The 16,031-nt window shown below is 40.9% G+C and overlaps 1 protein-coding gene across 9 annotated transcripts in view; it reads right to left on the minus strand.

The window, feature by feature from the left end:
- The window catches only part of SCAPER (S-phase cyclin A associated protein in the ER), a 165,864-nt gene that overhangs the window by 135,751 nt on the left and 14,082 nt on the right, over nt 1-16,031 (minus strand). For 8 of the 9 annotated variants that reach the window (XM_036355330.1, XM_036355336.1, XM_036355332.1 and 5 more), the window contains 4 exons: nt 11,729-11,829; nt 7,481-7,597; nt 6,195-6,355; nt 3,102-3,355 (listed from right to left, as the gene is read on the minus strand). In XM_036355330.1, coding sequence (XP_036211223.1) covers nt 3,102-3,355; nt 6,195-6,355; nt 7,481-7,597; nt 11,729-11,829 — 633 coding nt within the window. Of the gene's footprint in view, nt 1-3,101; nt 3,356-6,194; nt 6,356-7,480; nt 7,598-8,557; nt 8,661-11,728; nt 11,830-16,031 lie in introns of those variants that run through there. The other variant, XM_036355338.1, reaches the window with a different exon arrangement.

Below are 16,031 nucleotides of genomic sequence, written 5' to 3' on the forward strand. Positions count from 1 at the left end.
GATTTTAGCATAAGCATTATTTAAATTGTATCCTATTGTTTATATTGTCATCAACATTACCTATACATCAGTCACCATGGTTTATAATTTTCTTGGCAATATTTATATTAGCATTACTGTTGTTTATAATACAGTCAACCTTGTTTATTAAAAAATCAATATAATTTATATGACAAAAAGAAAGCCTGACTATAAAGTAATGTTGAAAAAATACATAAATATGTTAATTCCATTTTTAGAATGACAGTGGAGAAAACAAATATTATGATTAGTTCGTCCACCATCAACAGTGAACTTTCATATTGAAATATTTTAACAACAGTTTAATTACTCAAAAGTTTTATGTGTGGATTATTCCTAAAATTCCAAAATCAGGTCTATTCATTACACAAAGCCAGCAAAATTCTTATATTATTATATTTTATAGTTAAAATGCACAATAGCAATAGGTAAACACTGGAGATTGCTGCTTAGCACAACCACTTCAAGAATACAACTAAAAGATGGAACGGACATCATCCAGAACCACAGGAAGGCTGGCTGAGTGGAAATTCTACAACTAGAAGGAAAGAGAAAAGCATACCAAGACTCAGAGGAGCTGCGGTGTGAAAGTAAAGTATAGAGGTACGGAGGCGCACGCGGAGTGGGCTGGCGGCTGAGGACACGGTTGTCTTTTTCAATCGGTAGGGAGTCTCAAGCTCTGAGCTCCAGTTCTGGGTGAGTCTCTGGGGACCCAGACTCATACAGGAGAAGCTGGACTGTCTGGCATCGGTCGGAACTCGAGGGCAGCTTTGTCTCAGAGGTGCTTGCAGCGATTGCTGGGACACTGAGAAGCGGGGCCTCAGAGGGCGGCCATAGCTGCTTGCTCCGCCCTGTTGATCTCCTGGGACTCCTGCCCCACCCAAGCTGTGCGCTGGCTTTTGCATATGAAAGGCCTGGCCCTTTGCAATCTGAAAATTACCTAACAAACTTGCAGCTGGCCCAAGGCCCCAGGCAACTTGCATTGCTTCACAGCTGAACTCCTGCTGGGTAGCCTCAGGCAGAGGCTAGATTAGCACCTTCTTAGAGATCCAGGAGCCAGTGTGCCCGGTGGTCAGAGTGGGACCATCCAGATTGCAGCTCCTCAGATCCATAAAGGACACACTCAGGGAGCAGACTCAGTGAGCACCAAAGCCCCACTGAAGCAAGTCTTGCCCCATAAGGGTGTCTCCACACAGAAGTTCTCCCACTGTAGACACAGCTGATTCTCACAGCCAATTGGCCTGGAGGTCAATTCTTCCCAGTGATACCTACAACAATCAAGGCTTAACTACAAGACTGTGCACAAAGCCCACAAGGGGGTGCACCAAGGGTGTCCACCTCAGGTGACTGGGGAGGCTGAGCCACTGGGCCCTATAGGACACCTAGCACAGAAAGCCACTCTATCAACACAGGGAAGCATAAAAAATGCAGAGACAAAGAAACGGGACACAAATGACAGAAATGGAGGAAAGCAAACTACTGGATATAGAGGTCAAAACCACACTTATAAGGTTTTTCTAGAACTTTCTAGAAACCACCGATAAATTTAGTAAGACCCTCAAAAAGTCTGGTGAGACTGCCGATAAATGTAGTGAGATCCTCAAGAAATCTAATCAGACCCTTGAGGTTATGAAAAAGGACCAACTAGAAATTAAGCATACACTGACTGAAATAAAGGATATTATGCAGATTTCCAACAGCACACTAGAGGATCGCAAGAATCAAGTCAAAGATTTTAAATACAAAGAAGCAAAAAACACCCAACTGGAAAAGGAAAATGAGAAAAGAATCCAAAAATACGAAGATAGTGTAAAGAGCCTCTGGGATGGCTTCAAGGATACCAACATCCGAATTATAGGGGTACCAGAAGATGAGAGAGAGCAAGATACTGAAAACCTATTTGAAGAAATAATGACAGAAAACTTCCCCTACCTGGTGAAAGAAATAGACTTACAAGTCCAGGAAGCGCAGAGAACCCCAAACAAAAGGAATCGGAAGAGGACCACACCAAGACACATCATAATTAAAATGCCAAGAGCAAAAGACAAAGAGAGAGTCTTAAAAGCAGCAAGAGAAAGAAACTCAGTTACCTACAAGGGAGTACCCATACGACTGTCAGCTGATTTCTCAACAGAAACTTTGCAGGCCAGAAGGGAATGGCAAGAAATATTCAAAGTGATGAATACCAAGAACCTACAACCAAGATTACTTTATCCAGCAAAGCTATCATTCAGAACTGAAGGTCAGATAAAGAGCTTCACAGATAAGGAAAAGCTAAAGGAGTTCATCACCACCAAACCAGTACTATATGAAATGCTGAAAGGTATCCTTTAAGAAGAGGAAGAAGAAAAAGGTAAAGATACAAATTATGAACAACAAACATGCATCTATCAACAAGTGAATCTAAGAATCAAGTGAATAAATAATCTGATGAACAGAAAAAAAAATTATTGGGACAGCTGGAAATTTTTGAATATTGACTATAAAATAGGTAATAATATATAAATGTCAAATTCCCTCAATTTTATAATTATAATGTGGTTATGTAAAAGTTTTTCTTTGGCCCTAGCCAGTTTTGCTCAGTGGATAGAGCATCAGCCTGTGGACTGAAGGGTCCTGGGTTTAATTCTGATCAGAGGCCCATGCCCGGGTTGTGGGCTCCTCCCCAGTGGGGGGCATGCAGGAGGCAGCCGATCGATGACTCTTTCATCATTGATGTTTCTATCTCTTTCTCCCTCTCCCTTCCTCTCTGAAATCAATAAAAAAAGTATTTAAAAAAAAGTTTCTTCTTTGGAGGGACATGCTGTAGAAGGTGAATGGTTACGATATATGCACATTCTTCTAATGTTTAGCATACAATGTTTGTGTGACATAAATATACACAGAAAAAATATGGCAAAGCATTAACCTATGAATCTACATAAAGGACATAGGAGGGTTCATTGTTCTATACTTGCAACTTGTCTGCATATTTGAACTTTTTCACAATAAAAAGTTAAAAATGAAGGAGAAAAATGAGACATTCTGCATACACACATCCCTTATAAAAATTCACTACAAGGATTTTCTGAGTGTACTACCTGGGTTCTTTCAGCAAGAGGATGGTCACAAGAATGTAATGAGTCTTTGGGCCGGGCTTCTATGGCGTTAGAAGGTCCATCTCCAACTTCCCCTTTCTGTATGCTTTCATCCGGTAAAAGACGTACATTTTCTTTATCACTGTCATCCTTTGACCTTAGTGCTTGTGTTGAAACTTTTGGCATCACTGCTGTTGATCGTGAGCGAACAGCCCTCCCTCTCTGAACAGTCTCCCATCCTTCAGCATCTTTCCGTTCTGTGCAATTAAAGGAAGAAAATAATAAATATTTCTGTAGATAATAAAAAATTTTAAAACCCTATAAAATAAAAATAATTCCAATCTAATTCCCACTTAATATAAGTCATATACAAATATGACACTGTTATACAAGGTGGGGTGTGTGTGTGTGTGTGTGTGTGTGTGCATACACACATACATATACACGTACACACACGCAGAGTCTCTAATTCCTATAACTACACTGTGTGGTAGGGATTAATCCTACCCCACAAACATTTTCTTTATTATCCCTAATTTACAAATAACAAAACTGAGACTTGGATCAGGAATGACTGGAGGCCAGCCGCAGGGTCCGGAAGTGCGAGTGGCCGTTTGTCAGAGCACAGGGTGCACTATGTGCTTGCCCTCTTCTCAGGGCTGTTCATACAGCAACACGTTTAATCTTCACAACCACCCCTGAGTGCTATCACCCCACCCTATCAGTAAGGAAACTGAGACCGAGAGAGGCTCAGTCATCTGCCCAAGGTCACATACTTGGCAAGTCCAGGCAAATGGGTCTGGTGTTCTTGTCCCAACGGCTAAGTGAAAGCTGCCTCCCCAACTCCCAGAATCCAAAGAGTGTGATTGAAGTTTTCTTCTTTTCTAACACATGTAATTGAGGCTACAAATTTTCCTCAAAGCACAGCTTTACCTAATCCCACAAGATTTTAAATGTTCATTTTAATTCAATTTACATTTTCTAAATTTCATTTTGATTTCTTCTGACTCATGGAATATTCAGAAATAGACTCTAAAATTACAAAAACTTGAGAATTGTATGGTTATCTTTCTGTAACGGGTTTCTAACTTAATTCCACTGTGTTCAAAAGGAACAGAGTAAGTTCAATCATCTGAAATTTTTTGGTGCTTGTACAGCCATGGCAAAGTAGCCTATATCAAAATTAACCTTCTTTCCTCCAAACACGCCTATAAAAACTAGACAAAATATCTAAATGAACTGTTTAATGCCCCTGGAAATCAAGCAGATCTGAGGAACTATATTCCCTGAGAAATGGGAAGGACAACATGAGATCCACGTCCACCCCAAAATTTTCCCTGAAGACATTTGGACTTCACAGTGCAGGGGAAGTGAGCCCCACAGAAACCAGCAGTCTTGTCTGGCTGAGACAGACACTGGAGTTCAATGAGCCTCAGCAACGTGGACTACAGAGGGGCTCACTGCAGGAAAGTGAGCCGAAGAGTCTGCATTCCGTCTTCCCTTAAGAAGTCTGACAGCTGCTAAGCTTTGCATCTGCAGGCCAAGACTCCCAGGCACCCCAGAGAATGCAGCAGCTGGGATGCTAATGAGCTGAGAGATCTGTAGTAACTGCAGTGCTGAGGAAACAAATGCTGGAAAACAGGAATGTAGGGGCCTTGGCAAACACCCCAGGTTTTCAGTTGATACCCGAGAAAGAATAAAGACAAAACTAAAACATACCAACTGTATTTTATAAAACCTCAAACCAAGCTCTGACGGAATTAAGGTGATCTGTTGGTACTCTTATCTTCTTGCCAAAAGAAAAGTATTTTTAGAAGGAACCTCTATAATTTTTAATATACGTTATTAAACATTTAATTAAATAGTATGTGGTTTGTTGTAAAACACAATCGAGTAACTGAAAATGCCACAAAAATGTTTTTAAAGTAACAAATAGGCAGGTAGTTTAGATATTTTACTTTTAGGACACAGACTTTAAAAAAATAACCATTATTAATAGATTTAAGAAAATATGGATTCATCATATAGAACAGAGAAGACATCTCAATAAAAAGTTTCCAGAGTGAAGCATCAAAAAAAGAATGGGAAAGAATAAGCATTATTTGTTAGGCATTTCAATTATGTCAAGTTCACTAATCAGGCTGTGTATATCTTCACTGATTTTTCTCTACTTTGTATTATCACTGTTGGGACTGTTATGTTAAAATCTTCCAGTATGAGTATATAGTTTGAAATCTCCACCCTCATTTGTCAGTTTTTACTTTATTTCTCCCCCTCTCCCCCTGTGGGTGGTATGCAGGAGGCAGCCAATCAATGTTTCTCCCATGGATGTTTCTATCTCTCTCTTCCTCTCCCTTCCTCTCTCTAAAATCAATAAATATATATATATATATATATTTTAAAGAAAATAGCCCTAGCTGGTTTGGCTCAGTGGACAGAGTGTCAGCCCACGGGCTGAAGGGTCCCTGGTCCGGTTCTACTCAAGGGCACGTATCTTGGTTGCAGACTTGATCCCTGGCCCTGGTCGGGTACGTGTGGGAGGCAACCAATCAATGTGTCTCTTTCACATCGATGTTTCTTTCTCTTTATCTCTCTCTCCCTCCCTCCCTCCCGCCCTCCATCCCTTCTACTCTCTCTAAAAGCAATGGAAAAATATCCTTGAGTGAGGATTAACAACAACCAAAAAAAAAAAAAGAAAAGAAAAAAGATGTGTGAGTAAAGATAAACATAGAATATTACTTTAATATCAAAATAATATTCAAATACTAATTAAATGAAATAGTGGCATGTAACTTAAAAGCGTATACTGCGTAGAGAATGGAATGACTATTTTTTTTCTTTAAGTCAAAAGAGTCATAAAGGACCTACATTATAAATGAATTTACAAAGGAATTACAAACCTGAGACTAGAATGATTTCCATATGCTTTCATACATCTTTAAAGAATATTTCATAGCTGTAAGTAGGGCAGATTAATATGATATAAATGATGCGAAAGATAACTATATAATGCTATTAGCTCCAATTCCAAATAAAACAAATATTCCCATTGATGTCCACTTGTCTACTACATAAAAATGAATGAGAGCCACTCGCCATTTTTGCAGGAAGTCTTCTGCACTGTCGCTGGTGGGCAAGACGGCGCAGGAGCGACATCTGAAGAAGCAGGAGACCCTGAATGATGAGCCTTTACCTTGTCAGCCCAACTAACACCTGCAGAAGCCACACGGGCAGCAGCCACTGTGCCAGGCGAAGCCCTATGGAGAAAACTGCTGCGTTAACAAATCACATAAATATAAACGTTAAATATTAAATATATACTCAGTAGGTTTAAATATTAAATAAATTATATTTGGCCCTAGCCGGGTTGGCTCAGTGAATAGAGCGTTGGCCTGAAGACCAAAGGGTCCTGGGTTCAACTCCAGTCAAGGGCACATGCCCAGGTTGCGGGCTTGATCCCCAGTAGGGGGCATGCAGGAGGCAGCCGATCCATGATTCTCTCTCATCATTGATGTTTCTCTCTCTCTCTCTCTCTCTCTCTCTCTCTCTCCCCCTCTCTCTGAAATCAATAAAAAACAATTAAATGAATGAATGAATGAATCTCCAATGAGAATAAGACCTGATTTCTTATCAGAAACCATGGAAACCAGAGGCAGTGAGAGGACATATTCAAAGTGCTGGGGGAGGGGGAAGGAGGGGGGAGACTTTAAACCAAGAATTATATGCAATGCAAAACTATCCTTCAAAAGCTAAAGGATAAAGTAAGATATTCTCAGATAAAACTTGAGAAAAACTGTCACTAGCAGACATGTTCAACAAGTCATACTACAGGGAGTCCCCTATAGGCTGAAATGAGAGGACACTACACAATAACTTGAATCCACATGATGAAATAAAGAACATCAGTGAAAGTTACTACACAGGTATACAAAAGACCATGTAGATGTATTTTTTCTTCTGTAACTCTCTTCTTGTCCTGATTTAACAGACAACTTCATAAAGCAATGATTATAAAACTGTGTTGGTGAGATTATCATGTACAAAGATATAATTTATATGACAATAACAATGATAATATGTAGATCTATCTTTTTGAAAGAACTGTCAGTTCTTGTTATGAGTCATGTAGCATGGAGTATGTTTATGGGTTTAGATTTTGTGCACCTAATTATTTCTGAATATATTATATTTCCTAAAGTTAAACTGTACTGTCCTGGGTTTTTAAAAAACATTTTATTCAAACAATTTCGAACAGATACACAACCATATACATGGGTATTTTTGTAACAGAATATCTGTTTTATAATACTTTAAGGGTGTTAACCACAGAAAATAATTTACAGCAATGAAAGCCTTAGTAGTTTTTTTTTAGTTCATCTCACCCAAAATTTAAGCTTCTTCGGGCATTTGATGTTACACTTATTCTATCCGTCGATGGACTTGGAAGCACATGACGTCCCGGAGACATCTTCTTTACTTCCCACGCCAATGACGTTGGTCTGCCGATTCAAGACAGATTACATTAGCAGAGAAAAGAGAGGAAACCTCATGCTTTCTAGAAGTTACCAGAAGGTGGAAACATAATTAGGTCACAACTTCTTCCTGGAGCACTGTTGACCATAAAGTAACTATATTACCAGTAAGCAATCACAGATGATGCACAGTCAAGATTCCCACCCAATTTAGCATAGCAAACAACCTACTTAAGTAAAACAGGCCAGGAGGTGCGAAGATGTGAGATATATAGTACGTCTGTGTTTTGAAAGCCTCCTCACACCCAGCCAAACACATTTTAAAACGTGGTGCAGTGGCTCTGGCTGGGTGGCTCGGTTCGTTGGAGTGTCATCTCACACACAGAAAGGTTGTGGGTTGGATCTCTGGTCAGGGCGCACGTGGAGGCAACCAATCAATGTTTTCCTCTCAGATCGATGTTTCTCTCTCTCTAACAAAAACATACCAGTATTAAAAGAAAGAAAAATTGCTTCTTTATAAAAAAGTGTTGCAATGGTACCGATTCAGGCTAGTGTGTCTACTGTCCTGGAGAACTACTAGTAAGTGTGTAGTCCTGGGATCCAGACGGAAATGCAGTGAGGAGGCTAAAGGAATACCCAGGGAAACGTGAAGTCTCCTTTCTCTACCTGAGATCACCCATGTGAGTGGAAGCATAAACACTTTTTTGCTCTTTGCTAGGAAAGCTAACTCCTCCTTCCTCACAGGCCCACAACCAATCAGCTGCACAATCTCCACTAGAAAGTTTTCCTCCAGCAAAGTGTTCTACACCCTATGCCTTCAGTCGCCTCCTAACTCCCCAGAATCTCTGTGCCTCTTACTCTCCATTCAACTACTGATTTTGATTTTTTCTCTCGCAATGTAACACGAATTTTTAGAAAACAAGAAAATTTAGATAAAAGATTATCCAAATCAAGTCTAAAGCATTTGATAATTAACTGTCCAATCACCTTTCGCAAAGGTTGTAACAAATGATACGTCCACCAGATGATATGTGCCCTTTCCCTGGAAGCTTGCCAACAGCTGATCTCTTCTTTTAGAACTCTCATTGGCCTGTGAAAAAGACAGCACTGCCAGCAAGTCTACAATATGTACTATCTGGCACTTCACAAAAAAATGTTTCCTGAGTCCTGGGATAGAGTTTCAGTCTTGTAATGACTTCTTTTTCCTACAGGAATTTCAGTCAAGGTTGTTTAATGTTTTAAAAAATGCTATTTGTGTTTGTTTTTCAAATTTTATGATTATCATTACTACTTAGGCTGAACTTTTTAACAATCATTTGAATTTTTTATTTTGAAATTTGCATGTTGGTACCTTTTGCCCATTTTTTTCTACTGGGATTTGTAACATTTTCTAATTGATTTGAAATCATTTTCTACCACTACTATTACTATTATGGCTATAAATCCTTTGGGTTAGATGATGGACCTATTTCTCTTTTAATTTTTTATATGTAATAACATTTTTTCCTAATAAATCAAGCCTATCAATATTTTCTTTTGTGGTTTCTTACTTTGTCTTACAGAGTCCTTACCAACAATATGTAACAAATATGTAAATATGTATCTACTAGAGGCCCGGTGCATGAATTTGTGCATGGGTGGGGTCCAGCCAGCCTGCCCCGATCAGGCCGGGCTTGCCGGGGAGAGGGGTCGCAGGTGGTTGCTGGGCTGGCCCCGCCCCTGATCAGGTGGTGGGACTGATCAGGGGTGGGGCTGTCCAGGGCCGGGGCCACAGATGGTTTGGCCAGCCAGCCCTGCCCCCTGGTCAAACTCCCAGTGGAACTTCCAGTCAAACTCCCAGTTAAGGGGACAATTTGCATATTAGCCTTTTATTATATAGGACTAGAGGCCCAGTGCACGGAATTTGTGCATGGGTAGGGTCCCTAGCAGCTGCCGGCTGCCGGCCAGGGCCTTCTTTCATTCCGCACTGCTCCCTGTGGTCAGCGTATATCATAGCGAGCGATAGAACTCCCAGTCGAACTCCCGCAGGGATACTTTGCATATTAGCCTTTTATATATATCGATATTTTCGTCTCTAAATATGTACAATTTCAACTTTTATATTTAAGTCTCAAGTCTAGGTGAAATTAATTTTGATGCATGATTTGATAAATATAAGCTGAATAATGCCATTTATAGGGAACTTAAGGTTGCTCTCCATATCTGAGAGCTGCCTTGAGAGGCAAAGAGAAGAAATGATGTTAACTGGTTAAGGTAAGAAGAGACGCTCCAGGTGTGTGTTTGAACCATGAGATGGCTGGGAAGGTTGGACGTGGCCTCAGAATCTCTCTCAATACAATCCTCCACACAGCCACCACTGGTTGCCTGGAGTTTGCAAGCAAGAAACAAAAATATAATTAGCTCTTCATATGCATTGGTGGTTACATTATAGAAACTCAATGAAGTTCAATTAAAAAAAAGAAAGTAAAGATTTGTTGTATATAAACTGTACAAGGTCAAGGACATCCAAGGGAAGGGGGAACTAGAATCAGGGCTTGTGAGGATTAGACCCTGGAAGACACAGGCTTTGAAGCAACACTTTTAAACTCTCCAAGATCACATGGTTTCTTTCATCCCTCTTCTCTCTGTACATCTACTCCACTTTCCTTGAACCCGCTTCCCTTTGCTTATCTTCACAGGACAATGCAGCCACCAATCCCAAGTCAGCATTATAATCTCCTAACCTGATTCAACCCAGTGAAGAAATGCACCCCTACACACACCAGATCTAATCACATGTTACAAGAAGTAAGGGCAAAATTGCATGGTACAAAGACAACTCAGCCTCACCCACCCAGAACTGTGGGTAAAGCAGGTGCACACACACACACACACACACACACACACACACTCAAAATTTTTACTGCGAGAAACAAAAATTTTAAAAGGATCAACAAATCATGGTTTCCCTGAATTTGGTTTCCTGTGGAATCAAACCTTCTGGATCTGTCTCTTGGGATCCCTTCACTCTCTTGGTTCCCCCAAAGGAGGCATTCTCTACTGGCTGGTTCCGCTTCCTGAGGCTGAACCAACGTTAAATCCAAGGAAAGAGGTAGCCTGGGCCTATTTTCTTTGGGTAATAGGCATCACTGTAGCTTCATGTGACTTGGCCCAGATCAAAAGGGATCAGGTTTCACTCAATAAAAACCTTTTATGGCTCAAAATAACGTGTACAGTTTTATGTCTACAGTGCCCTACATAACCTGGCTCCAGCCCACATGTCTAGCCCACCTTAGGCTCTGCCTCCCCTTGCTCTCCTCACTCCAGCCCTGCTAACCCTACATTCCTGACTCTACTGCACGCTCCCACCTCCTGGGTATCACGGATCCATCACCTCCCATGGAATGACTCCTCTCTTTGCCAAGATAAGTCCTCTGATATTGTCTCACTGAAACAGGACCTCCTTGGGGAGCCTTCCCGGACTCAACAAACCTGCTGAGGGAGCCCTTCCTTATGCTCCCACCCGCACTGTGCTTCTCTTTGATGCCACTTTGCACCCTGCTAAGTACCTGACATCAACCTTTCCTGTGCACCCACCGCACATGTCACGAGGGCAGGGACTGTTTTCCACCACGACAGTCCCAGGGGCTGGCACATCGCATTCAGGTGTGTGCTGGTTCCAGATGAACATCTGTAAGGTGGCTTTGGTCTCTCGTTACTCCCCTAATTAAAAATCATCCATTTTCCTTACTGCCTACTGCATTAAGAACTGCTATACCTTTCCCTACCTTCCTTTCCCTTCATACATGCTCTGCACTTCCATGGCTGTCTTAACTTACCCCCTTCATGGGAAAGGCCACCCACTGTTAAAATCCATCATACCCTTTAAACACTTCTGCTACCTCCATGAATTCCTTCCTAGTCTATCCTGTCCTTTTCTGAAAAGCTCATATGTTCTAATTTACCCTTCCCTTAGACTACAAATTCATGAAAGTAGTGAACGTATCAAACTCCAGCAGTGAAATTTCTGCACTGGATAAACGGGGCTTGCACTAGTAGATACCAAATAGATATGTTACTCAACTGAATGAGAAATGCGGAGGTCAAGTTCATTGTCAATTTCAATGACTGCTTTAGAAAACGCTGGCAGCTACAATTATAAAGGCCAGAGCTCATTACCTGCTCTGAGCATCGGTCTTCTCTAGCTTTTCCTGAAGTTGAATCCAGTCAATCAATGCTTTGAAATCTCTTACATAATTATCCAGCATCATCAGCACCTCCTAATTGAAAAAAACAGCAAACATTAAATTCCATTCTTTGACTAAAAGTTTAAAAAAAAACACACTTCAGAGTGAAGGACTTAAAAATTAATAATTTCTACATTATACTCCTTATTGAGGAAGCTACAAAATATACTGATCTAGATTTTTGGTTGTTTTCATTCTTACTGTTTGGCAAGAAATTAGTGAAGCTGAGAATCTAAAAACCAAGAGATGGTTTTGATATTCCTCTCAAGACCTCTAGAATGACGATTCTTTTTTTAAAATATATTTTTATTGATTCCAGAGAAAGAGAAAGGGAGAGAGATAAAGAAATATCAATGACGCCTGACCAGCGTGGCTCAGTGGTTGAGCGTCGACCTCTGAACCAGCTGATCACAGTTCGATTCCCGGTCAGGGCATATGCCCAGGTTTCGGGCTTGATCCCCAGGGTGGGGCATGCAGGAGACAGCCAATCAATGATTCTCTCTCATCATTGATATTTTTCTCTCTCTCTCCCTCTCCCTTCCTCTCTGAAACCAATAAAAATTTTTTTTTTAAAAGAAACATCAATGATGAAAGAGAATCATCAGTTGCTGCCTCCTGCATGCTCCCCACCAGAGATTGAGTCCGTAACACAGGTATGTGCCCTGACCGGGAATCAAACCGTGACCTCCTGGTTCACCATTCGATGCTCAACTATTGAGCCACACCATCCAAGCCACAGTGCCATTCTTTTAACCCTCTTTATTGTGACATTAATAAACAGAAAGTACACAAAACACAAATATACAGATAAATCGTTTCAAAGCACAGACCCAAGCAACCACCACCCAGGACCAGAGTATAACAATTCCAGTCTCTACAAGTTCCCTGGTATCTCCTCCCTATTACAACTCCATGTCTTTCCAAGGTAACCACTACTTTAATCTGCAATAGTTCAATTTCACCTTATTCCAAAATCCATATAAATGAATCCATAGTGTATGTATTATTTTGTGGTTTCTTTTTTACATCTGTTTACTAGGTTCATCTATATTTCAGTGTACCTGCAATTCATTTATTGTCGATGTCCAAGGTCACAACTGAACAATATTCTTTAAATGGATATTTATTTATGCAACCAATTGTTGAATTAGATGATTTCAAATTCTGGATATTACAAATTATACACTGCTACTTATGTAGATGTGCTCTACACTGACAGATGTTTGCATTTCTGTTGGGTATAAGCCCAAGAGTGAAACTGCTGAGCCACAGGGCAGGTGTATGCCCCACTTTAGTACATAACACATACTGGTTTTCCAAGGAGGCTGCCATCCCACCAGCAGTATACGAGAATTCCCTTTTCTCCACATCCTTCCCAATACTTATTTGTCTTACTGGCAATAGCCACTGTAATAGGTGTGAGGTGGTATCTCATTGTAGTTTTTGTTTTTTAAATACATTTTTATTCATTTTAGAGAGAGAGGGAGAGAGAAAGAGAAACATCAATGAGAGAGAAACATGGATCAGCTGCCTCCTGCACACCTCTTACTAGGGATCGAGCCTGCAACCCAGGAAGACCAGGAATTGAACCAGTTACCTCTTGGTTCATGGGTTGACCACTGACCCACACTGGCCAGGCTCAATGTAGTTTTGATTTGCATTTCCCTTATAGCTACAATTTTTTCTTATATCTATTAGCAACTGTATGTCTTCCTTGGAAAAGTATCTATTCAGGTCCTCTGCTAATTTTTTTAAATGTTTTTATTGATCTTTAGAGAGAGAGGAAGTGAGAGAGAGATATAGAAATCTCTGTATCTCTGGATGAGAAATATCATTGATCAGCTGCCTCCTGCACGCCCCCTACTGGGGACTGAGCCTGCAACCTGGGCATGTGCCCTGATCCAGAATCGAACCAGTAACTCTTGGTTCACGGGTTGACAGTCAATTACTGAGCCACAGGGGCCAGACCCTCTGCTCACCTTTTAACCATTTTTTTTCTCCTTGTTAAGTTGTATGCGTTCTACAACAGCCAAGACATGGAAACAACCCAAGTGGCCTTCAGCGGGTGAATGGATAAAGAAGATGTGCTACATATCTACAAAGAAATACTACTCGGCCATAAAAAAGATGAAATATTCCCAAATGAAGTACGTCCCATGGAAAAGGACAAAAACCATATGATTTCACTCATTTGTGGGATATACAACAAAAAGCAACCAAAGAACAAACAAAACAAACAAAAAGCCAAACACAGAAACAGCAACAAAGCGATGGCAACCAGAGGAAACGGGGGTGGGAAGAATGAAGACAGCAGAGGGTCAAACACAAGGCGGAGGAAGAGCCCGGATGCTGGGTCATGTGCTGGCGCAGGTGTGTGCTAGACAGCTGCACACCGCGACACGTCTATGACACTGTTAGCAATATTACTCCAATAAGTTTAATTTTTTAAATGATAATTTGTTCTATGAAAACATTACTTTTCCATAACTAAGTTTTAAACTGACTTTATAGTATCAGTGGTACTCAAAGACCTCAAAATCACTTTTCAAATATAAATGCTTAAAAATTTTGGCTACACTTTGGAAATTAGGCCCAACACTAACAATAAACTACACCTAATTACTCACAAACGAAATACAGCACCAACCTCACTTTAGTCACAAAAGTTATATTCTACTTTAAAAGACCCTTCTGAACAAAGAAGTATTGTTTATCTCCTTTCAAAGATAATCCTTAGTGACAAATCACTGGTAATAGTCTTCTACAATCAGGAAAAGGGAAAATTTTTTATTTAGTTGGCTTCCTTTTCTCAATTCTACTAATATAATTAAAATTAGTTCACTGAATTCATTCAACTTAAATCACTTAGAGCAAAGATTAAATTCAGAATAATTTATTCCATAAGTTTTCTGAATCTCACTTTTAAAAGAAGAGGAGGAGGAGGAGGAGGAGGAGGAGGAGGAGGAGGAGGAGGAGGAGGAGGAGGAGGAGGAGGAGGGGAAACAATCTCTACAGGACAAGACTACAGCAGCTATACCTCTGATACTCGTTGGCACAGAGAAAGTACATTTGGTGCTTAAACAACCTATTTTGAGGAATGCTTAGGTCCACTTACTCAGAAGTGATCACAGTGGAGCCATGCAGCTGTAATCCGAGTCATGTTTTACGAACAAGGGAACACAAACAAGACAAGCAGCTGGAGCAGCCTCGCAGTCAGTGATGCACATCTTTCCCCCACAGCCGTGAAGGCCATTTTGTCAAGGGGGACGGAAAAGAACAAAAGTGCCTCTGAAAGTAACGCTATAGGCACTCAGATAAGTACATATAGATGTACAGCTACAATTACCAATGACTTTACCAATTGGCTGCAACAGATTTGATTGGTTGGTAATGAATTCTCGTTACTGGCGCGCAGTGCCGGACGGTTGGCGCCATCCCTTTGTCCTGCTGACACCTAATACCAGCGCACAGGCCCTTGGGCCCAGGGCATCGATGCAGCCTCCAATTCAGCTCCAGGACTGAGCAGTGCTGAGCCCAGTGGCGATGAAGGGGTGAAAACACGCATCACATGAGAAGGCAGTGATAAAGGGAACCTTATTAAAGACAGAGCTCCACAAAGTGAAACCAGTTTAAAGAGCATGATTTTTAAGACCGGCTTTTTTTAAAGCTACTAGTGGAATAGTAGTTCATGGAAATCATCTGAAAGAAAAAGAGCAGATAAACCCTCGCAATCATGTTAATAACATCATTCACAGTTATCCGCACGAGCAATCCAGCCCTCCCGCAGACCCTTGTGGGAACCAGTTGGGAGGATGGCTCCCACCTCACTACCTGCGCCCTCCCCACCCACCCTCTAGTCCACTTCATAGGGGAGGAGGGGAAACGCAGTGCTGACGGTGAGCACACAGTGTTGTTGGAATGTCAGTTCCCAACAAGCCCTGCAGGCGTGGCAGATGGCATAACAGGCACATCGCCAAACGAAAACAATGAGAAGTTCAGCCTCTTGATTGCAGAGGTGGGCCCTAGTCCACAATCCTGGCTGGAACAGAAAACATACTTTTTACTAGCATGTTATACTTATCATGTGAATTATACAGCAGAGCTATTATTAACTGCAAAACACAAAAATCACAAATAGTGACAAATCTTGTCTATACTTCTGCAAATCAAGGGTTGACTCCACCAGTAGAATGAGGGGAACTATGTATCTCACAAAGATACTAATCAAATGAGAT

Source organism: Myotis myotis, unplaced genomic scaffold (genome assembly GCF_014108235.1).
Source record: "Myotis myotis isolate mMyoMyo1 unplaced genomic scaffold, mMyoMyo1.p scaffold_m19_p_22, whole genome shotgun sequence".
Lineage (NCBI taxonomy): Eukaryota > Metazoa > Chordata > Mammalia > Chiroptera > Vespertilionidae > Myotis > Myotis myotis.